The 25,319-nt window shown below is 37.1% G+C and overlaps 1 protein-coding gene and 1 pseudogene across 2 annotated transcripts in view; both read left to right on the plus strand.

The window, feature by feature from the left end:
- Positions 1-25,319, plus strand: part of IPO11 (importin 11) — a 211,476-nt gene that overhangs the window by 156,387 nt on the left and 29,770 nt on the right. For both annotated transcript variants that reach the window (XM_044916828.1, XM_021702083.1), the window contains exons 28-29: positions 12,225-12,320; positions 21,405-21,489. In XM_044916828.1, the coding sequence (XP_044772763.1) occupies positions 12,225-12,320; positions 21,405-21,489 (181 nt within the window). The remainder of the gene's footprint in view (positions 1-12,224; positions 12,321-21,404; positions 21,490-25,319) is intronic.
- LOC110591201 lies at positions 18,397-19,499 on the plus strand (annotated as a pseudogene).

Raw genomic sequence — 25,319 nt, forward strand, 5'->3', positions numbered from 1 at the left:
GGACCTGAGCCACGAATATGTATTAAAAATTTTCCCTCGAGCATTATGTATTTCATGTGCTGTCCTTCCTCTTCCCCCAAATTTCTTTTTTGTTATTAAAAGTTAATACTTGCCGGGGCGCCTGGGTGGCTCAGTCATTAAGCGTCTGCCTTCGGCTCGGGTCCTGGTCCTGGGGTCCTGGGATCGAGCCCCTCATCGGACTCCCTGCTCCGCGGGAAGCCTGCTTCTCCCTCTTCCACTCCCCCTGCTTGTGTTCCTGCTGTCGCTGTCTCTCTCTCTCTGTCAAATAAATAAATAAAATCTTTTTTTTTTTTTTAAGATTTTATTTATTTATTTGACAGAGAGAGACACAGCGAGAGAGGGAACACAAGCAGGGGGAGTGGGAGAGGGAGAAGCAGGCTTCCCGCGGAGCAGGGAGCCCGATGAGGGACTCGATCCCAGGACCCCGGGATCGTGACCTGAGCCGAAGGCAGACACCTAACGACTGAGCCACCCAGGCGCCCAATAAATAAAATCTTTTAAAAAAAAAGTAAAAATAAAAGTTAATACTTGCCATATGAAATTAGCCTAAAGCAGTCTGGGAGTGTTTAAACCAAGTGCTAATTACTGAGTCTGTGTTGTGGACCTGAAGTAATTATAGGAATGGTTGTGTTGTCTGGTGTACCTTCAGATGGTGCTGCTCAAACTCAGAATCACCGGGGTTGTTAAAATACGGATTGTTGCCCCTCAACCCTCCCAGAGTTCCTTATTCAGTAGGTCTGGAGTGGGGCCTGTTGGGTGTATGTGTGGACAGGTTTGCTGGTAGTGCTGGTCTGGGGAACATGGTTGGAGAGCCACTGCTGTAAGATAATTGAGGAAAAGCAGAAAGGAGCGGAAGAGTGGTTTTGAGATACACTAGAAATTTCAGAGAAATTAAAGCCGCAACTCCCTCCCACCCCCACCCCAAGAGTTTTCACTGTTCTCCTTTTCCCTGCCTAGTTTAAAGCTTTGTCCTTGGTTGTGATTTTAGAAGAAAACCTGAATACATTTTAAATAAATCTATTCTTACATAAATTACTTGTTTCATTAGGGATAGGTGTGTGGTGTTTGTTTCACCTTGAAAATGTTTTTAATAATACACTTCTGTTGTTGTTGTATCCACACAACTCCCACAACTCCAATTAAGTTTTTTCTTTAGTTACTAAAAGTACATGCTCTTTGGAAAAAAGAATTCAAACAATACAGAGATATTTAAAATGAAAGGTGAAAACTCTTCTATGTCTCCCTTCCCCACCACCTAGACCACATCCTCTTGAAGATGTTAGAAGCAGCATAGGTGGTCATTTGGAGTTAGGAAATATCCATAAACAAAGTATTTATCTTGACCTTACCAAAAAAAACTCCCCCCAAATTCAAAGAAGGTAATTTAGAAATTTTATCAAGATTTTTTTTGTTTTTATGTGTAACTTAAAATTGATGATTGATGTAGGCTCAACTAGAAAACTTTAATCTTATTAATACTGTTTTATATATGGAGTTACAGTTGTACATGGTGGTATTCATTAGGTACTCATTCCAGTTTCTGTCAGCAGCTTTTCCTTTTAAAAATATTAGCTCATGGGCGCCTGAGTGGCTCAGTCGTTAAGCGCCCATGTAGGCTCAGGTCATGATCCCAGGGTCCTGGGGTCGAGCCCCTGCATTGGGCTCCCTGCTCCGCGGGAAGCCTGCTTCTCCCTCTCCCACTCTCCCTGCTTGTGTTCCCTCTCTTGCTGTCTCTCTCTCTCTGTCAAATAAATAAAATCTTAAAAAAAAAAAAACGTTAGCTCACATGACACTGTTGTTTGATACTTGCACCGTTTAAAAAACTTAAGGTAAAATTGATTTGAAGTGATAATATACATCGACATTTTTAGCAGTATAATTTGTGCATATGATTGTTTCACATTTTAGGCAGCCCCACCTCAAACAAACAGGAAAGTTAAAACTAAGTAATAATATTCTAAATTAATATAGGTGAAGAAACTTTTCTTAAGAGTTCTGTTTCTCTACCATTTACTAAAGTTTTTTGATGAGAACACTCAAGAATAATATGGTTGTGTTTCAGAAAGATAGTTTTATATACAGGTCCATTTTTTCCACTGATTTCTGTAAAAGTTGGGTAGGGTTCCAGGGCATTCCAAAAAAGCTCCTCTCCATTCTCCCCCATAACAAATGAGAAGTATAAAACTCAACTACCATTTATTTATAACATTATACTTTTTAATACATTTAAAATTCCAGTGTGGAATTTCAGAAATATGTATCTCACTTCTGGGATAATTGAGAATGTACTCCCAGTTCCCTCCTAGCATTGGAGTAGAGATGTTTGATGTTAGATTGTCCTTGAGGACTTGAATGGTATAGAGCAGACTCTTTAACAGGAGTCAGCAGGGAATGAGGAATGTCCCAGGTGATGGAGTTGGGGGCCTGGGTAAGGTGTCTCATGGGCTTCTGGAGGTGAGGGGCTGCCAGTGCTGATAGCCAGAGACAGTGTTGGGGCACGGTAAGGGTGGACATTGTTTGAGAGTGAGGGAATTGTGTAGAATTCACTGGTAGCAGGGAAGGACGATCTTTGGATACCTCCTTGTTCTCCACCAACTTTGTACTCTCAGTGGAGTTCTCGACTTTCTCCTACATAAAGTGCCAGGGTTACACTCTTCCTCTTACCTGTGTCTTGAGTCAGCAAGCATTTTTACTCCATTATCTTACCTGCAACACAACAATAACAGTAAAATATGCCATATTTGTCTTAAAAGGTTGCAAAAATGGGAGAAAAAAAGACTAGGGAACCTTTTACAAGGTTCTGAAAAACAGCTTTAATGCTAGGCCTTCCTACCAAATTGGTCTCACAGGCACTTACCCATGTCCTCGATATAAGGGTCCCACACCTTGACTTGCCTTTGTTACCAGAGTCCTCTTGATCACGTAACACTGTTTTCCAGGGCACGTTCTCTCTATTTTGGTCGGGGCTGTGTGATACACAACACTCTCCAGGAATATAACTCTGAGCCACGGGTATCTTTTCATGTGACTTTAATGACCAGCACAGTTGGCTTTTTTCGTTTGTCCTCAAGGTATATATGCATGATTACCTTGTAATTATTTACTGTATAGTTTTATCATCAGCAATACCTAGCATTTACAAATGGTGAGGCCATATTCCCACCCTCATAATCATGAAATCTCTAGTAGGTTCTCTTATATCTCTTTGTAAAAGTCAAGAACCACTCCGTCAAATGACTCCTGTAAGCATTCAAAACAAGCATTGCTGGGGTTTTCAGCCTAACGTTTTTCCCACACAGTTCTGTACCAGTCATTTATCATCTTTTTCTGGAAACTTAGTGTTGTCATTGGATATTGTTTCCTGAAGCATAGTCTTTCCCTTAAAAGTCACAGAAGGTGGCGGTTTCTTCTGGATTGTTAAGAGTTTTTCTATCTTAAAGATTATGGGCTTCTTTGTTTTGCTTGTGTGTGTGCAGTCCAAAAATTAATTGAGGGAATAGTTGATAATATTAAAAGCCTTTGTAAAGATTATTGTTGGTTGTAAAAAATCCAACTTTCATTTTAAAACAACTTAGTGAATTTCCACTAAGAATTTTTTTATCCCATTTCCTTGCCAGTATTTGTCAAGGGAACTAGATTTATTAACACTCTTTTCCATGACCATGTAGAAAATTACTGTGTAGAAAGAATATATGTTTCCATCTAAGTGACAAAAGTATTTGCAGCTAGCTAGATCCTGGAAAATATCTAGAGAGGGAAAAAGCTAATTTTAGTGTAAATGTCACCACTTTTGTAGCCTCTGGTGTGGTAGAAAGTCTGGAATAAGACTGATTAGTCAGGGCTTTCTTATTTTGCCTTTTTCAATAAACTGCTGTTCTTTGTTTAATCCTATTAAACAATATAAGCAGAGAAGTATAGTTAAGAGAATATTTTATTTGGTTGTGGCTTTTAATGCCTAAAGCTTATTATTTTCTTAAATTACCCTAACTTCAGTGACCTCCTATATTTAAGATCCAAGAATGCCAGAGTGATTTCATATATTAATCATTTTTATGTGATATATAAATACTGTAATTGTGGTCTGGTTAGATCAGAGAAAATGCTATTTATTTTTTTCTTGGACCTCCTGTAAAAAACTGTTAAATCATCAATTTTCGATTATAGAAATGTTCAGAAAAAGTAATTGAAAATTTTGTGTTTCTGAATGCCTGTTTTCTTCCCAGGTCCAAGGGGATGAAGATACGATACAAATCTATCAATCCATCACTTAGAAAGTGTTAAAACACATGGTCTATGATGAATATAGATAATTTCTCTGAAAAATAGAGCTATAAAATGCTCACTATAAAGATGCTAATAAAAATTGGACAGCTAGAAACTAGAGTCCTGCTCATATTCAATGTAATATTTATTGTTTGGGCCGACCAAATGACTATTAGAAATTTCATTTATTTGTGCCTTTGGGGATTAAAAGTTTTATTTTTCTTTTCAAGGGCTATTTGTTTTCTGAACCCTGGTGGTTAGGTTCATAATGACACAAAAGGATAGAAATAATCTTAAACCAGCATAGTTTTCAGGTTGGTTCAATAAACACAAAGATGGATTGATTTTTTTCTTTAGTACTTAGTTTTCAAAAGCAAAGAAAAATCACTCTGCATGAAGTTTCTGCAATTTACAGTCTACAGATACTTTTATATACCCAGAAAATGCCTTAAAATGCCATAGCTTTAGAAAATACTAAGACAAGATTAAGAACTGTGGTTTTACTCATGTGAATCTAACAGAAAAAGTTTACTGAAAACTTTGTGGAATTGTTTAAATGGTCAAATAATAGTACAGTTTTTCAAGCGCTCACCTATTTAATATTTACATATGTGTAACATCACTTATATCACACTTGAAGAACCAAACAAATGGATGTTTATAAAAGCTTGTCTTCTTTCTGTAGTGTGTTTGTAACTTGTGTCTATGTGAATACATTAATATATCTACCAAGTATGTGAAATAAGAAAAGTATTTGTGACAAAGAGAAAGAAGGGAAACGTTCAGGTTACTAGTACTTTTTTCCCTTCAGTTTTACTTTCATTCTCCTCTTTCATCTTCAATGTTAAACTTTCCTTGCATTTTCTGAAATGTTTCAGAAATAGATTCCAACACAGCCACCTTCTGCTCTGTTTTCTGCCTTATGTTTAGTGTAATCAATTTTGATGTTATCTATAATTCAACTATCCATAGTTGTAATTACAAAAAGAGATAAGCACAAATAATATTGCAAAAAGAAAGGGAGGTCAGTTCTTGAGTGGGGGAACATTAATTCCCATGATTATTTATTGAGTGTTCACATTATTTATGTCCTGTGGGACATAAAAAAATAAACATAATACATGGGCTGTGCTTAAAGTTAACTGATAGTCTTAGAGCAGGCGTGTAGGCATGAAAAATTAAAGGACATTAGGAGAAAGAACTAGATGGCAAATGAGTTGCATGCTAAATGAGTAGTGCTGATGTTTTATGCTCCTGGAAATTCCAAGGACAGAGTGCTCACGTACAGTGGGTTGGAGTGGCCAGAGAAGGCCTGTGAAGGAAGTGTGAATTAAGGTGAATAGAAAAAGGAGGAAGAGCATTGTGAGGGGCAGGAAGGGAGTAAGCAGATCTGAGTTAGCAGCTATTATATTCGAGAGGTGATGACTTAACTGCCTGAAAGCCGTGAAAGGAGGAGTAACTTGAGAAAGGTGGGTTTGTTCGAGCTTGTTGAAGTTCTTGATTGCCCCCTGAAAATTCTTAAAGAGAAGGAATGAAATTTAAGAGACTGGAATAGAAAGCATCCATTTGCCTCTTTGAAGCCCTCATTAATGAGGTGAGTAGGATCAGTTGGATCCCATTTAACCTTGTAAAATGAAAATAAATTTATATCAAAATTGGGGGGGGGTTTTGTTTTTTTTTTAGGAGGAGCATCTATCCTAATGTTATCAGTGCAAAGTGGGTTAACTTGCAAATGCTAAGATCTCAATTGATGGCAGAATGATCAAGATTCTGGGACCACTGATGAGAATTAGTGATAATTTGCCAGTGCTTCTTTACCTCCATTTAGGTGACAGATGCTCTCCCTTCAGACAGGTGCCACTTAGTATGTCAGAAATACCCATTAAATGGAGAAAAGTACTTACTCAGGATATCAGACTTTAAAAGAAAAAAAAAAGAACATCTCATTTGTTGCTTGTTTTCTTTGTCCTTCCTGCAGATTTTTAGTCCGTAATGGATGGACACTTGGGTTGCTTCCATAATGTTGCAGTTGTAAATAATGCTGCAGTAAGCACCTGGGTGCATGTATCTTTTCAAAGTAGTGTTTTCATATTCTTCGGGTAAATAGCCAGTAGTGGTAATGGTAATTCCATTTTAATTTTTTGAGGAACCTCCATACTATTTTCCACAGTGGCTGTACCAGTTTGCATTCCCATGAACAGTGCATAAGGATTCTTTTTTCTCCATATCCTTGCCAACACTTGTTTCTTGTGTTTTGATTTCAGCTGTGCTGACAGATGTGAAGTGATACCTCACTGTAGTTTTGATTTGCATTTCCCTGATGACGAGTGATGTTGAGCATCTTTTCACGTGTCTGTTGGCCATGTCTTTGGAGAAATGTCCGTGCATGTCTTGTGCCCGTTTTTAATTGGATTCTTTTTTGGTGTTGAGTTGTATAAGTTCTTTATATATTTTGGGTACTAACCCTGTATTGGATATTTCATTTGCAAGTATCTTCTCCTATTCCGTAGGTTGCCTTTTAGTTTTGTTGATTGTTTCCTGCACTGTGCAGAAGCTTTTTTTTTTTTAGTTTAGTTTTTTAGGTTTTTAGTTTATTATTTTTATGTTTGCTTTTGTTTCTTTTGCGTCAGGAGACTTATCTAGAAAAATGTTGCTATAGTCGATGTCAGAGAAATTACTGCCTGTGCTCTCTTCAAGGATTTTTATGGTTTCAGGTCTCACATTTGGGTCCTTAACTCATTTTATTTTTGTGCATGGTGTGAAAAAGTGGCCTAGTTTCATGCTTTGTCATGTAGCTGTCCATTTTTCCCATTTACATTTTTTGAAGAGACTGCTCTTTTCACATTGCATATTCTTGGAGGTGGCCATTTTTTAAATCTCCAGAGCTTACCATAATGTCTAACACATTTTATGGACTCATAAAATGTTGACTAAAATGAATGAATGTAACCTTGGTGACCAACTCACCAGGAAGGTTTGGCAAGGGTAATATGACACTCTAATCACTTATTTTTTTGTAAATAAATTGGTATCCTGGTATAAGCCCACCTTTTATTAATACTCATTGAGCTAGTCTTCTGAAATCTGACCTTAGGACTATAACAAAATGTAAAGTTTGGGCTGGAATAATCAATAATCAGCTTTTTATTTTTTAACCTCTTAAGTTTCGATTTACCTACTGTGCTATGGAAGCTGTATAGAGACTAGCAGGGAGTTTAGCTATTCCTTTCAGGACTCTAGATTGCTGCCTCCTACTTAATATGAACTGTCACTTCTTAGTAAGCACAGGTTTGAGAGGTTAAGAACCAAGTGAGATTTAAAATTACATGGTTTCCCCTGGCTGCCTCACTTCTTCCACATTATATACCAGATTTGACTGATGTGCATGAGAGGACATTAAAAGATGACACACTGAGAAGAATGTTTATAAAGTGTTAACTCAGAACTCAATATGTAGCACATATGGAAGAGAAAAACGGGCTGTTTTTTATTTAAAAAACAGAACAGTGGGGCACCTGGGTGGCTCAGTTGGTTAAGTGTCCTGTCCGACTGTTGATTTCAGCTCAGGTCATGATCTCAGGGTTGTGAGATCCAGCCTCATGTCGAGCTCTGTGCTGGGCGTGGAGTCTGCTTGAGATTCTCACTCTCTCTCCCCCTCTGCCCTGCCCCACTGTTCTCTTGCTTGCTCTCTTAAAAAACCAAAACCAAAACAAAACCCCAAAAACAAAAAAACACCTAATTCTTGTCTTTTGTTTAGAGAGGTAATATATATAAGATTAAGGAGAATGCCTTTTCTCCTCCAAACCTATTTCTATTTCATTTCTGGTTTATAGCTCTCATTTGATTTGTTTCCATTTTAAATGTCTGATCACATTTAAAGCATTTAATTCAGAAAGATTATATATTATCGGAAAACAAGATTGATTCTTAATTTGTAAAAGATAAGGGTTGAGAGAGAGTATTATGTGACTAAAAAGTGAAGTGATTATTTGATTAATATTCAAAACTTTATAAAAATACTGTGGGTAAAAAAAAATCTATTTTAAAAGCTTCATTTTAAAATGTTATATTTAGGGGCGCCTGGGTGGCTCAGTTGGTTAAGCAACTGCCTTCAGCTCAGGTCATGACCCTGGGGTCCTGGGATCGAGTCCCGTGTTGGGCTCCCTGCTGGGTGGAAAGCCTGCTTCTTCCTCTCCCTCTGCCTGCCACTCCCCCTGCTTGTGTGCGCTCTCTCTCTCTTTCTGTCAAATAAATAAAATCTTTAAAAAAAATAAAATGTTATATTTACACATTTGGAGGGAGCATTTTTATAATAACTTTAAAAAGAAAAAAATTTTTAACTTCTTAATGCTTATTTACTTTAAATAAATATGTGTTGTGCATGCTGGGAAGTACAAGCCTTTCTTGGCTTTTTGTTATCCCTATTATTTGGGGGTACTTTCCCCAAACAACTGTAATGAGTGGAATTGAGGTGCATCTTTTTGTGTTTTTTGTTTTTTGGTTTTTTTTTCAAACTTCAGTGCTTTGAAGAGAATTTCTATGTAACTTCTTTTACTGATCCCAGAACATGGCATGTATACTCCCATTTCACCTCTTCAGTCCTTCCTTCTCCCTTTTGAGAGTCACCTCTTCCCATCTTCCCATTCAAAGCCAGCTCCTGGACCTTTCTACTCTGGGCTGTAGTCATTTTCCCCTTTTCCACACTTGAAGTCTGTGGTCACTCCCTCTGGTGCAAGCACGGTTTTCCCTGTCTGCTGGAATTTCATCCCTCTCCCATACCCACATCTCTGCTTCTGTTGTCCTTCTATGCAGAATGAGTCACATCCCAATGAGAAACAGTGACTGCCCACTGATGGAGGTTGCCTCACTTCCCTTACCCCTACTAGACAGTCACGTGTCCAAGCCCCTCAGCTGGTAGAGCTAGAAATCCCACTGGAGGTCGGGGAGGGAACAGGGCAGGTGAACCCCACTGATCACATGACTGACTTCTCCTCCAAGTCTGGATGGGCATGTACAAGCCGAGCAGAGTTTGCACCTGTATCCTCTGGCCTGTCCCAGTCTGCTTCCATGAGTATCATTTTCCATTCTTTATTCTAATTTTCTTAACACTTCTTATTGTCAGTCATTGACTATTTCTAGCTCTTGGCTTTACATAAATCTCAGGTTCCCGAACTCATTAGATTTCTCTCAGAACTTTCCAAGCTGTATTTTGGTTTCAGCAGTGTCCTCTAAACAAAATCACCATTCATGAGAAAGGGGTGAAGGTAAGCCTTTTGGCAAGAATTGTGTAGTCATTCACTAGTTTACCCTATTCATGCAGCAGCTTGATTATCAAAATCTGTCCTCAGCCTTGAAGGCTCAGTGTGGTGAATGTGCATGTCTGTAGAGTTCAGTGTTCTAAAACTGTATCCTTTATTCAGCATATTGCTAATTACTTTTTCCTACTTATGGCAGAGGTAGAACTTTCTACCTTGTCAGAAACATGTGCCTGTGGTGGTAGCATCATCATTGATCAATACGATAATTTGTAGTAAAGCCTATAATCAAGTGAACTGATTGTCAAATATATACCATTTTTTTTTTTTCCTCTCTTCTACATTCCCTCCTAATTAACCTTCATCCACCTCGTAGACCGTGGTCACACTCAGATTGCCAGATATGTATCAGGAAGACTGATACTCAGTTTTTTTAGAAAATACACTGTACTCAGAATTCTGTTCCACTGATTTCTTATGAAATTACTGGTTTTCCTAAAAGGGATTGATGCTTGGAGGTGATATGAGTAGAGAAGGCAGCTGGTCTCCGTGGATTGTCCCTAAAAAATCCTGACAAAAAGGCCTGGTAAACAGCTGTATTCTGGAGGATTTTTGTCTTTTTCAGCCAATCAAGATCGTTGTTGATAGCTATCTGGGATGCTCCTGTATTAAAAAGGAATTTCAGAACCCGTCTGCCTTAGCAAGCTATAATGGATTAGTGGCAAATTCCTCTGCGATAGGAAGTGACAATGTCTATATTCCCTCCACGTATCTGTCATACTTCAGTCCAGCCTTCATTTTACTGACAAGGAGACCAACATCTGGAGAACTGAATTAACTTCAGTGGGATCACAGTTAGTGGGTGAAATTTTAGGCACGATTTTGGTTTCTTAGTTTTTCTTCTAGGGTGTTGTTCCCTGAACTGAATAAAGTAGATTGTGTGTGTCTTTCTTGAAAGATTTTTTAGTTCTTGTATAAAGGAAATGCAGTGACTTAAAAAATATTTACTACTGCAGTAGGATGTTATTAAGATGATACATTAAGATGTATCAGAATATCAACTAGTTATTATTTTGCCCAACTGATGATTTAGTTGTCTAAAATCTGATCACATTTGAATGTACAGACAAAACATTTGACTTTACAAAGGTGGGAACCTGACCCAAAATATGGTAAGTTGGGTACTTCTTTACTGAACATTTAAAAAAATAATCATCCATGTTAATGCAGAATGAGAAACATAGTATGTGTCTTGTAGGAATGATTCTAGAACGTCCCTGGAGATAAGAGTTATAATTTATTCAGTTAGTTTTAAATTCAAAAAGTATAATTTAGTGTTTCACTGGATGGTTAAGTACTTCCACTTTTTAAAAGTCAGATTCTTGTTAAAGTGCACTTACTTAAAACTCCTTAAGCATAAAGTTTTCACACATGTACACAGTGTATAACCACTACCATAGTCAATATAGAACACTCCCGTCACCCCAGAAAGTTCCCTTTTGTCCCTTTCTCTAGCAACCACTGAACAAATAATTTTCACTTTCCAGAAAGTCACATAAATGGAGTCATACAGTATGTAGCATTTTGAGTCAGTTTTATTTCTCTTAGCATAATGTTTTTGAGATTTATCCATGTTGTTGCATGTATCTTTAGTTCCTTTTTATTGCTGACAACCATTTCGTTGAGTAAGTATCCCACAGTTTGTTTAGCCATTCACTAGTTGATAGACATTTGGGTCATTTGCAGTTGTGAATTACTATGAATAAAGCTACCATAAATACTTACATACAGATCTGAGGCTACTTGTTTTGGTCTTGGGTAAATATGTGGGAATGGGATTGCTGAGTTGTGCGGAGTGTGTTAATTTTATAAAAACTGCTGGTGTGTTTTCTAAAATGGATATGCCGTTTTTTTATCCTCAATAGCTGTTAATGAGAAGTACTGTTGTTTTTCATCTTTGTCAGCAGTTGGTATTGTTAGTCTTCTAAATTTAACTTTTAATTAAAATGTCATTTTGGTTTTAATTTGCATTTCTCTGATAACTAGTAACGTTGAACGTATTTTCAGGTACTCATATACCATCTTTATATCTTGTTCAGTGAAGTGTCTTGAAGTTTTTGCCAATTTTTAAATTGAGTAGTCTTTTTTTTTGGTGCAAATAGGGTGGTTTTGTTAAAGCACGGGGACAGGACCCATGGGCAGAAAGAACTGCAGAGTTATCTTCTTGAGCTTTTAGAGTTCTTTATGTGTTCTGGATTCAGGTGCTTTCTCAGACATGTTTTACAAGTATTTTTTCCCAGTCTATGGCTTGTCTTGTTTTTCTTGGCATTATCTTCAGAAGAGTAGAGATTTTTAATCTTCAACATTTTTGTATCTTTATCTTCTTAGTTATAAAATCAACTCACATTTATTATAAGTTAAAGAATATTAAAATATATTTTTCCTTTCGGATCTACCTTTTTGGTATTTAAACACTAATACTCTAGTGAAAGAGAAAATTTTAATGTTATGTGCAAAGGTAAAATTTCTGCTACAAGAAACATATTTTGAAAGTTTCCTTTGTATCCTAGAAGTAAAATTTCTCTTCATGTTTAAGGGGGTAATTAGAAAAAGAAAAAGAAAAAGAAAAAAGAATAACCTGTTAAAATACTCCAGTTCAATCTGTTTTGCTTTTCTTTTATTTAGTGTCATCCAGGATAAATTCTGTGGGATTATAAACATCTCAGTGGAAGGCCTACATGATGTCATGACAGAAGATCCTGAAACAGGAACTTATAAAGAGTAGGTGGATCATTTAATTAATTGAACTTGATCTGGGGTGGAGTGTGTGTGTGTGGGTAATTAATTATGTCCTGCATGATTTTTGTTCACTACTACCATATAAACACAGTGTGGTGACTGTTTAAATTTTGTCTTTTATAAAGAAAGTTTTGTATTTGTTTTGCCTCTAATTAGTTTGATCTTGAGATCACCTTTAATTTATTAAAGTGAAATGACAAATTGGACTTCTTTAGTTTAATAATAATTTTATGATTTGACATTAGGTTTTTATGTTAGCATGTAAATGCCTTTTTTAAGATGTTTTGAATATATTCTTTTTTTCAATTAACAAAGTTCCCCTGCCCATTAGGCAAGTTATGGGGAAAAGAGGATTGGTAAACATCCTGTATTTGTATTTGCCTGATAGAAGCATCCCTGGCACCTTTACATATTAGAGTCACTTGGTACTTGACCAGTTTTAAGAGAATGGTTAAAATGACATTTTTTGTGAGAATAGTTAAAATCATGTCATACTTCTAGAACTATTAATTTGAAATTTCATTTCATTGCATCCTTTTATAGGTAGTAGAATTGCTGTACCTTTTCTCTTATTATTGTTAATAAAGGGCATGTGTTAAATTACGATAAGCAAGACTTAGTGAGATTTGAGGCCGCTTGACTTTACATCAATAGTATACTGAGCCTGTTTTCTTTGTTCTTTAAAAAGAATCTGTAGAATGGGGCGCCTAGGTGGCTCAGTCGTTAAGCATCTGCCTTCGGCTCAGGTCATGATCCCGGGGTCCTTGGATAGAGCCCCGCATCGGGCTCCCTGCTCGGTGGGAAGCCTGCTTCTCCCTCTCCCACTCCCCCTGCTTGTGTTCCCTCTCTCGCCGTGTCTCGCTCTGTCAAATAAATAAATAAAATCTTAAAAAAAAAAAAAGAATCTGTAGGAAATGGGAAAGATTGCCATTTGAATCCTATTTTGTTGAAAACATGGAAAGCAAATTTATATTGTTGCATCTTATTAAACATATGTAGATATGATGTGTCCGGCATATAAGTTTGCCTTCAAGAATATAGGAGTTCAGATGAGGTAGAAACTTCACACTTCTGGGATACCTGGGTGGCTCAGTCGGTTAAGCGTCTGCCTTTGGCTCAGGTCATGATCCCAGGATCCTGGGATCGAGTCCTGCTTTGGGCTCTTTGCTCAGCGGGAAGCCTGCTTCTCCCTCTCCCACTCCCCCTGCTTGTGTGTGTTCTCTCTCTCTCTCTCTGACAAATAAAATCTTAAAAAAAAACAAAACAAGAAACTTCACACTTCTCTGATTACAACCAAAATAAGAAACCATGCGTGTGTGTAGGCAGTTTTTTCCAGGTTTTTATAAAGTTAACATAGGGTTTATGGCATGTGACTATAAATACTGTGTATTTATGCATAATATGTGACAAAGTTTACAACTGTGAAATATTTAGGATATAATCAAATGTTCCTCGTCCTCTTTAGAGTATATAATTTAGGGGAAGGATGTGTCTAATAGCATAATGAAAACACTAGTAATGAGTAAAGGCAATTACGTATGTTTTGAACAAAGCACACAAAACAGTAGAATTTTAACTTGTGCTCCAATAGAGGAAAAAAGAGGCACTGTGTGTTAGAGTCTTCAGGAAGGGATAGGACTTAGGATATAGGAAATGGACATAAATATAGCATGGTCTAAGAGGAAGGGATGAGAGTCAGGAAGTTGTTAGAAATAAAGTTTAGAAATAGTGTAGTTTCATAGGCTCGGAAAAGTGCAGTGACACAGCAGATGAGTAGAGGAGTCAAGACTAGAACCATGGTGTTTTGACTCGTGATGCCAAGCTCAGCCAGGGAGAAAGTTTTGGTTTGGAAGAGGAAAATGTTGGGCATAAGGAAAGCAGACTGACTAGGAGACCATTATTGGGATCCATACTACAAAGGCCTAGACTTGGTGCCTGGGTAGCTGGGACGTAAAACCACTGTTTTCTTCCCCAGATTGTTTGGTCACTGCTTTTTACCCTGGGGTGGTATTTGGCATGTGGAAACACAGTGGAGAAACTATTTTCCTAACTTTTCTAGGTTTTCTATGAGAGGTTAGACTGGATCTGTGATAATCTTCCTACTGTGTAATTCTGTGAACTGCATGGAGTTCTTTTTTTTGTAAACTATGTGGAGTTCTAAAAATTACAGTCCATCAGACTGTAAGGTATAAATAGACTTTCAGAAAAGGGCACTCAAGAAACATAAAATATTTACTTATGTAGCTAACTTATCCTCCAGCTTCCCCTTCCTTTTATTGGAACAGTTTATTCAAAGAAAGTTAATATTTTTAGTTCTATTGAATTCCTATTGTATTCTCAGTATAGAATAAATTAGAGCAAAGGAAGAAAACCCTGGGTTTTTTTTTTTTTTACCTCTATAAGTAGTATATTAGGGTTTTCCATATAGACAGAGCCAATAGAAGTTTTTTTTTATATATATGTGTATAAAGGGAGAGAGCATGCCAGAGAGAGAGAGATACTTATATTTATGTTATATATTTATAATAACATAAATGTAAATAGATTTATTTATAAAACGTTGACTCATGCAATTATGGAGGCTGAGAAGTCCTAAGATCTCCAATTGGCAAACCAGAGTATAGTTTTAGTCCAAGTCCAAAGTCCAAAGGCCTAAAAGTAGGAGAGCCAGTGGTGTTAAGTTTTAGTCTGAGTCACAGAGCCAGAGAAGACTAATGTTCCAACTAAAAGGCAGAGAGTGAATTCTCTTTTAATTAGACCTTTTGTTCTATTCAGGCCTTCAACTGATTGAGACTCACGCACATTGGGGAGGGCAATCTGTGGTACTCACTGTACAAATTCACATGTTAATCTCCTCTAGAAACACCCAGAATAATATTAACCAATTATCTGGGCATTCTGTGGTCCAGTCCAGGTGTTATATTTAACCACAGTAATGAAGCCTGGTTGACAGCTCATCTCTTTATTCAGACTTGTTTATGCCATACATTGTGCTGTATGAGGAAGCAGCTGAAGCTCTGTCCTGCAGGAGTTCACTACCTAGAAGGGGAAATGGGGACCAGTGGAGCAATGCCAGCTACAGAAGAAGGAGGGTTTTGGGGAAACTGCAAATAACTTATGAGAGTATGTAGTGGATTAGAGCCAACTAGTAAAGTAGCTTGAAAAGGAATTTGGACTAGCTTGTATAGTCAGTGGAGGTTCATGTGGCAGTTTTAAAGTGTGGAAGTACGAAGAACAGGTTTATATGTCAGGAGAGTCACTTGAGTGCATTGTGGAGGACGACAGGGAGGGGTGGAAAGGCTCACACTGAGTGGTCTTAGACCGTTGAAACCACCTGGGATGCTTGTTAAAAATGCATATTTCCCTTCCCCAGTCCAGACCCATTATATCAGAATCTTTGGGGCTATGGCAGTAGAACCTGCCTTGTAAACAGGAACCCTAGATGATTCACATGCCCTTTAAAAATTGAGAATGTACTGCCTGGGAAATGGAGAAGCCCTTCAGGTAGCTGTTCTACTAGTGCTAATAGGAGTTTGAGATAGATTGTGGAGGAAGGATTGGCAGGAAATGATGACAGGTGGGTGTGGCTAGAGAATTACAAGTATTTATAGTTTGGGGGACATGACATACATGAATTTTTAAGATACTGGTGCTTACACCTAACAACCTATGTCTGTTTTTATGCTTTAATATGTCTTCATAACTGTATTCTCATAGGCTTTTAAAAATTAAATGTAACATTTTATGTGGGGAAAAAAGGAGGTGGGTTTTTATCTTAAGATGAACTTTTTTTTTTTTTTTTTTTTTTTTTTGGTAGTAGAAAAGTTTCTCTTCCAAGATAAATGGGTAGTTAACAGTTGACTGTTACTGATCTTGATACTGGTATTTCTTAAGAATGGTATATAAAATGAATCCATTTAGAAGAAAGAAGAGTTCTATTTTCAGAGTTTAAGAATCTGGATTTTTTTTTTCTTTTTTTAAATTGAAGTATAATTGACATGTAACATTATATTAGTTTTAGGCGTACAACATAATGATTCAGTATTTGTGTTTATTGTGAAACGGTCAACACAGTAAGTCTAATTAACATCCATCACCGTCCATAGTTAATAAATTTTTTTTCTTGTAATGAGGATTTTTAAGGTTAATTCTCTAAGCGCCTTTCAAATATGCAATAGAGTGTTACGAACTATAGTTACTGTGCTATATATTATATCTCCATGACTTATTTTATACCTGGAAGTTTGCATCATTGACCCCTTTTACCCATTTTGTCCACCCCCCACCACTCTCCCAACTCTGGCAACCACTGTTCTGTTCTCTCTCTGAATTTTGTCTTTAGTTTGATGTAGAGTTCCACATGTGTATTTTTACTTTTGTTGCCTTTGCTTTGGCGTCAGATCAAAAAAATCATCACCCGGGGCGCCTGGGTGGCTCAGTCGGTTAAGCGTCTGCCTTCGGCTCAGGTCATGATCCCAGGGTCCTGGGATCGAGTCCCGCATCGGGCTCCCTGCTTGGCCGGGAGCCTGCTTCTCCCTCTCCCGCTCCCCCCGCTTGTGTTCCCTCTCTCGCTGTGTCTCTCTCTGTCAAATAAATAAAATCTTTAAAAAAAAAAAAAAAAAAAAAATCATCACCCGAAGACTGATGTCAGGAGCTTACCACTTAAGTTTTCTTCTAGGGGTTTGATGGTTTCAGGTCTTACATTCAAGTCTTTAATCCATTTGGAGTTAATTTTTGTGTAAGGTGTAAGATAGTGGTCCAGTTTCATTCTTTTGCATTGATTTCTTTATATGTTTGTATTTTGGTTAGTACAGTTAATTCATTAAGCCAGGAAAATGGATTAGTGAGGCTTGAGATTTGCCTTCTACTTGTCTTCGGTTAGAGTGGTTTTCCTTTCTTCCCTGAAGTAATACTTTGTTTTTAGGCAAATTGGGAAGTGAAATTGACAAACCCCTTGCCAAAGTTTGGGAAGTACAAAGAAAGGATTCAGCCAGCAGTTTCATGTATAAGCGGCTAGAATTTCTTAAACGTAGTCCCGTAGAAAGCAGTCATGGTTAGCGGAGTAAGATTGCCATGGTGCCTGTCGAGCTGCTGTCACTAGGGCTGGGGTCAGCTTTCATTGAAGCGGACGGGGACATGGATGCACATAGAGGCATGGGAAAGGAGAGTGGACACATTCGGCGTACTTCTGGAAGGAGGATGGTTATACAACCAACCAAAGTGTCCATTGCAGAGACAGTTGAATAATGCTGTCAGTTCTAGTTTTATTGTGACATTCCGAAGTGAGTTTGTTTAGATTAAATGAAAGGTTTTATTGCATGTACCTTTTAAATTAGAAATAATTTAAAGGGTTTCATGTTGCATGCTAACACTGTTGGTTGTGTTTCATTGGTTAGAGTTTCTTGTTGGGAAAGATTCTAATTTTTAAGTGGCTAGAGTGCCTGGATCTATTTAGTGAGTGGGAGTAGCACGTGAGAGGGTCTGGCTGCCTAGGTTCACATATTAGTTGTCACTAGTTTAGACTATTTTATTATTATTCTTACTACATTCATTGCATACATATTTTAGCTTATTAGAAATCTATTAATTCCCACCATGCCTTTTATGTAAAACATGATTCCCTATCTTTAATGTTTGTCAAAAAAATAAGATTTGACTTTTAATTGGAAACTTACCTGCAGGAGAGAATTTCATCTTTAGGTTTTTCAAGTTCATTTTTTTTCTCTCAATTTACACCTTCCAGAGACCCAAGTGAATGCAGTTTACAGAATTGCAGAGGAAAAATATTCTGCCCTCTCAATAATTTTGGTCTCTGGAAAAAAATTATATGTGTAAATGTATATTTATATGCAGAATATACTCCATTATATATGTGATAAATCATTTAATTTAGGGAGAGGACAAAGAGAGTTTTTACTATTCAAATAAGTTAACAGATTTAGGAATGTGGTGAAGGAATTTCATGCAACATAAAGCATACTTTCCTGGAGATCCAAATTCACTGCAGTTAGAATTTAAATCTGCGCCTTTCTGCCCGTGGACGCCGCCGAGTAAGCATCGTTAAAGTCTCCCCTCCCACCGCCATCATGTCTAAGTCAGAGTCTCCCAAAGAGCCTGAACAGCTGCGGAAGCTCTTCATCGGAGGTTTGAGCTTTGAAACAACCGATGAGAGTCTGAGGAGCCATTTTGAGCAATGGGGAACGCTTACGGACTGTGTGGTAATGAGAGATCCAAACACCAAGCGCTCCAGAGGCTTTGGCTTTGTCACGTATGCCATTGGGGAGGAGGTGGATGCAGCCATGAACGCAAGGCCACACAAGGTGGATGGGGTTGTGGAACCAAAGAGGGCTGTCTCAAGAGAAGATTCTCAAAGACCTGGTGCCCACTTAACTGTGAAAAAGATTTTTGTTGGTGGCATTAAAAAAGACACTGAAGAACATCACCTAAGAGATTATTTTGAACAGTATGGGAAAATTGAAGTGATCGAGATCATGACTGACTGGGGCAGTGGCAAAAAGAGAGGTTTTGCTTTTGTAACATTTGATGACCATGACTCTGTAGACAAGATTGTCCTTTAAAAATACCATACTGTGAATGGCCACAACTGTGAAGTAAGGAAAGCCCTATCTAAGCAAGAGATGGCTAGTGCTTCATCCAGCCAAAGAGGTCGAAGTGGTTCTGGAAACTTTGGTGGTGGTCGTGGAGGTGGTTTTGGTGGGAATGACAACTTTGGTCGTGGAGGGAACTTCAGTGGTCGAGGTGGCTTTGGTGGCAATTGAGGTGGTGGTGGATATGGTGGCAGTGGGGATGGCTATAACGGATTTGGTAATGATGGAAGCAACTTTGGAGGTGGCGGAAGATATAATGATTTTGGCAATTACAACAATCAATCCTCAAATTTTGGACCCATGAAAGGAGGAAATTTTGGAGGCAGAAGCTCTGGCCCCTATGGTGGTGGAGGCCAATACTTTGCCAAACCACGAAACCAAGGTGGCTATGGTGGTTCCTGCAGCAGCAGGAGCTATGGCAGTGGCAGAAGGTTTTAATTACTGCCAGGAAACAAAGCTTAGCAGGAGAGGAGAGCCCGAGAAGTGACAGGGAAGCTACAGGTTACAACAGATTTGTGAACTCAGCCAAGCACAGGGGTGGCAGGGCCTCGCTGCTACAAAGAAGACATGTTTTAGACAATACTCATGTGTATGGGCAAAAAACTCAAGAACTGTATTTGTGACTAATTGTATAACAGGTTATTTTAGTTTCTGTTCTGTGGAAAGTGTAAAGCATTCCAACAAAGAGTTTTAATGTAGATTTTTTTTTTTTTTTGCACCCATGCTGTTGATTGCTAAATGTAATAGTCTGATCATGACGCTGAATAAATGTGTCTTTTTTTAAATGTGCTGTGTAAAGTTAGTCTACTCTGAAGCCATCTTGGTATACTACCCCAACAGTGTGAAGTTAGAATTCCTTCAAGGTGATGCCAGGTTCCATTCGAAATTGATTTGCAACCTGCTTGGCCACAGACGCCATTGTCTCCACAAACCTTGGTGTAGTTGAACTGACAGTTAATGTGTTGTGACCTGGAGTTCACCATTAAAAGGGTCACCCAAGCAAAGTCCTGGAGTTTATTTGGTTATTAATATGATTGTTGGCACATCCTATGCAATATATCTAAATTGAATTATGGTATCAGATAAAATTATAGATGGGATTAAAGCTTGTGTATCATCCATTATCATGTGTAATCAATAAACGATTTAATATTCTCTTAAAAAAAAAAAAGAATGCAAATCTGCAGCCGGCATAAAATAGCAAGTATGAAGGAACTCCTTATTATTCAGTTCTAAAATATAAAGTGGGATTTAGATTGTTTTCTAGACATTTCATTTTACTAAATAACGTTACTTTTTAGTAATATTATTACTAAGTAATAATATAATTTCTCACTTAGTGCCAGAATCCCTTGGCCAACTAGTTGTGCTATATCGTATTATATCATGGTGGATGAAAGCATTGCAGTGTCAAGAGGTTAAGACCATGCAGTGGGTTAGGAATTAAGCTCTTGCTGTTTCTGATTGAATGCACCAGTATGCACTGACTGGGTCAGAAGTAGTTGTTTCGAAAAGTTGATTTTTTTAATGCTGGGGAATAGGGGGAAAGGGACACTCATATCCGCTGCAGGAGTGAGCCTGATCAAGTTTCTGGTGTCAGCAGTTGTCTTTAACCTTGAATTAAAAGTTATTTACACAGCTGAGTCAGGAGTTATGTTTCCTCTGTACTTGCTACAAAACATAAGAGAAACCAAGCTTTCTTTGCCACAGTTTATTGGTTAGGAAACTTTGACTCTGATAAATTACTGAATTCTGCTGTTCTAAATTAGGAAGCAGTGAGGTTTATTCCATCACCTGGATTCACTAGACAATATTTATTTCTTCTCTCCCTGGAAGAGAGAAACTATTGACTAAATAGGAAACTATATTTCTGTTATCTCTGTTAATGGTGAAGAGCAGTGGTGCAGATAATCAAAATAAAATGATTTATAACTGTCCTACAGGTACACGTGCTCTCAGGGACAAGTTCCTCATAGCATAGTAATGTCATTTGGAGCACAGAGTAGATTATTGCATAATTAATGTTGTTTTAATGAGGTTATTATTTAAATTATTGCTATTATGAAACATGTATAATAATCTACAGACATATGAAGATTGGTGGTAAAAGAAGGGTTAATCTTAAGTGTCTGTAAGTATCATTTTTTTAGAAAAACGTAAATGGTACACCTTGCTTTGTCAAGTGATATATGGCTTAAAAATCACGTATACATAAATTCCTTGTAACTTGCTGCCTTCAATTCTCGAGTAATATGTTCTAAAATATTTTGGTATGGCCCTTTTTCTAAAAAGTGAGGCACATCTTTGTAATTAAATCTTAAAATTATAAATCTGATTTATCTAGCTATTCCTCACATTTTGGTACATAGAAGCATTAATATTCGCAGTGATTTACAGGCTTTGTTTCAGCATGTTACAGATGTTTTTTATTTACTTAAAAACTTTTTTTTTTTTGTAGCTGTATGTTAATGTCTCATCTTGAAGAACCAAAAGTTACAGAGGATGAAGAACCACCCACAGAACAGGATAAGAGAAAAAAGATGGTAAGTTAAAAAGTAGCTTTTAAAATTTGGGAGAACCATTTACAGTTCATCCATGTATCCATCTCTCTATCCATCCCTGTTGTAGAATTAATGTAAGCTGAGCTTTGAAGTTTGGAGTGTACTCCTAAGACAGATAAATTATGTTCCTAGTAATCCTAGTACAGGAAGTAGAGTTAAAATCTTAATCTGAAATAGCTTTTCTTGTCTTAGCAGAGCAAAGGGTTTAGTCTTTCACTTACAGAAAACATGTGACCCTCAAAACTCATTTAAGTTGTAATGCTTACTCTTTGGTTTTGAGGAGATTTACTGAAATTGCTTCATTCCCTGTTACTTCATGAGTTTTCACAACGAATTTTTTCTGAGCTAATCATAGGCCTTTACAAAAATTCCTTTAACTGCTAAATAGGAACAAAAAATCAGAAACCTCTAAAATATCCCGCCTTTAAAATTATAATCTTGAACTTTTAAGTATTTACTTTGACACATGAATGTAAAATAGCCACATAAGTCACCTTTTCCCCATTTCCTCAAGGAATCCATTCTGGTCTCCTGGCCTCATCATTACTAATTGCGTTGTGCCTTCTTTCCTCATTTGCACTTGAGAACAACAGTAATATCCCTCAAAAGTAAATAAATCAGTATATAAGCTGGTCCTGGGATACGCTGAACACCTAGTAATTACTGGTGATCCTTATTTCAGTCTGCTCACGACATTCTCTCCTTGAATTATGCCACATGAACCCACAGGGGGCTTCAGTTGTCCTCAGGGTGGAGCTGATACTGTGCTGCTCAGACAGCCTTCTTTTATTTATTTATTTTTTTTAAATTAAAAATTTTTTTTTAACTTTTTTTTTTTAATGTTCAGTTAGCCAACATATAGTACATCATTAGTTTTTGATGTAGTGTTCAACGATTCATTAGTTGTGTATAACAGCCTTCTTTTAAACCATGTTAGAGTTGAATCCATTTTACTTGTCATTTTCGCTGGAGTGACGATAGCCTTTCAGTATAGCCTAACAGTTTGTCTTCTCCTTCCTCATCTCCGCTTTTTAAGGCATTTAATATATAATTGATGTTATGGAAAATGTAACATCTTCCTTCATAAGATTCTAAACTTGTAAATGAGTAATAGGTATTCTGCTTCTATTCATTCCTCAGCTTTTGTACGCACTTTATTCACGTCATTTAGTTAGCTAGATTGACCCTTAGCAAATTCATCTACTCAAATTTATTTTTCATCCTATAGAGAATCCTCAGTAACATCATATAATACTAATTTTAATCCTAACTGGATTTTGAAGGTAAGTGAAATATTACCTTAAGGAACAGTGTAAGAGCATAGTTTTAGAAATAACAAAGTTTCTTGTTTCAGTTTTGTGATTTTAAGTATTGTTCGAGAGCTGGTTATTTTATCATTATTGTTCTAATCATAGGCAGTATTATTTTACAGAACAACCGTTATTTTTTCCAGGGGTTGATTTTTTTTTTTTTTTAAGATTTTATTTATTTATTTGACAGAGACAGCAAGAGAGGGAACACAAGTAGGGGGAGTGGGAGAGGGAGAAGCTAGGCTTCCCATCAAGCAGGGGCTCAATCCCAGGACTCTGGGATCACAACCTGAGCCAAAGGCAGACGCTTAATGACTGAGCCACCCAAGCGCCCCCTCCAGGGGTTGAAATTTGAAATTAGTCGTCACAGTGGCTTTTTGATATAGATTTATATTGTCATCTCTACTAAGATTTCCAGTGCCTTAGACTTAGAGCATTAGTCTAATGCCGATGATACCTCAGCATTTATGGTTAATGGTGGGATTATTTATCTTAGCCTTGAATAGGTCTATTTATGAATACCATGATAATTTTTCTGTAACTTTTCAGTAACAATATTAGTTTCACTGTATCTTCAGGGTTACCAGTATAAATAATGTATTTTTTTTTCAGTAATTATATCATCATTCTTATACTGTATGTCTTTAACATTAGAAATTTTTTGAGAACTATCTAGGTTTGTCCTGGTTGTAATTTCAAAGGGGAAAAAATGTTTGCTGGTAGATGATTATTAACTATTATTTAAAAGAAAAACCAATCTAGTGTCAAAGGTTTTTCATTTTAAAGTGAAAATGTTTACTTACAAGGAAGAAAAAGTGTAACTGCTTGGTTCCACAATTACATAATTAAAAGTTTGATTTACTTACTGCCATTGTTGTCTTCAAGTTGTCCCTAAAATGTGGTGTCTGCATTTCAGTAGGTGCTTTGCAGAGGATAGAAGCAGTGATTGTAGTTGAGAAAAGTGGATGATTAACATTACATCGAATGTGCCAGGTGATGTTGCATGTATTTATGAGCATTCTCATAGTTTGTTTTAAATAAGGATGACATTTCCATTCAGGAAACCTATTCACCTGTCCAGACTTCTGATCTTGCCCTTTTTCATCCAGCTCCTGTCTAAACTACCTGTTTGGGGGGAACTAATGGAAGGTCCAGTGCAGCGCAGGCATTTCATTTCATTCCTAAGGTCTCTCGCTATCCAGTATGCTCCAGGAGTAGAACGATAATTTTGTGACATCTTCCATAAACAATTAAGCTAATACATTAACATTTTAAGTTGCTTGTAATTTCTGTCTTGTGACGTGTGACTTACGAGGCATTTATAAGTTGTACTTTTCCAAATTTAAGCTTTTGAGCATATTAATGCTTTCTGGCAACTTGATGGTACTGGTTAAGAAAGCATTATTAATGCAACATTTGATATAGTAAGTAAAGCTGTGTTAATGAGGTATTTCTGATCATACTTCCATGTTAAATATTTCTCAGTTTAAGCCCCAGAAATATTTTGGTGATCGGCTTCTGTACATCATAATCTAATTTCATATATACTTACTAGATGCTTTAGTTGATAAGCTTGAACATTATTAAAACTACACTAACTTTGGGGCACCTGGGTGACTCACTCTTAAGCATCAGACTTGGTTTTTGGCTCAGGTTGTGATTTGGGGGTCATGGGATCAAGCCCCATGTTGGGCTCCGCATTTGACATGGAGTCTGCTTGAGATTCTTTCTCCCTCTCCCTCTGTTCTCCCTTTCCCACTTCTGTGCGCATGCTCTCTCTAAAATAAATAAATAAATCTTTAAAAACAAAACAAAACTACACTAACTTCTCATTTTCCTGTGCTGGTAGAGCATTAGCAAAAATAATGGTCTATCCAAACATCATCATTTTACATTACTTTGAAGTAATAGCAATACCTTATCTATGTAATATTATCCTTTTTTTAAAGAATTTTTTTAGAGTGTCATCTTACTTACCCCTGTAATAGTTTTATGGTCAGATATTGATGAAGAAATCAAGTCACAGAGAAGTTGCCTCTTACTCAAGAGTTATAGATTCTGGGGAAGACCGAAATTAGAACTGAGCTTTCTTGATTCCTAGCCTGATGCATTCTTTATGATTTTAATTTCTAAAATTTCTGTAGCTTTTCTAAAATGTTTTGAGAAATCCACATACCATTTTGCTGAAACTGCACAATGTATGGGAATTACACGTTTGAGGGTAAAATATACCAGCCTAAAACATAGCTCAGCTACCACAAGTCATGGGAATTGGAATTAGATCTGTAGATTAAGTACAGTTTGTCATGTTCTCATGATAAGCATGGCTAGGAAAGAGGTAGTTTATTAATTTGTACATTTGCTTTACTTTTACAGTTAAATGTAGTTTGCAGTTAGTTTGCAGTTATTGAATAAACTATAAACAAGAGCTAGAGAAATGACGTTGAGGAATACCTGTTGAGAGAGATCAATTTCAGGGAGAACATGAATAATAATTCACAA

This window comes from Neomonachus schauinslandi, chromosome 7 (genome assembly GCF_002201575.2).
Source record: "Neomonachus schauinslandi chromosome 7, ASM220157v2, whole genome shotgun sequence".
Classification (NCBI taxonomy): domain Eukaryota; kingdom Metazoa; phylum Chordata; class Mammalia; order Carnivora; family Phocidae; genus Neomonachus; species Neomonachus schauinslandi.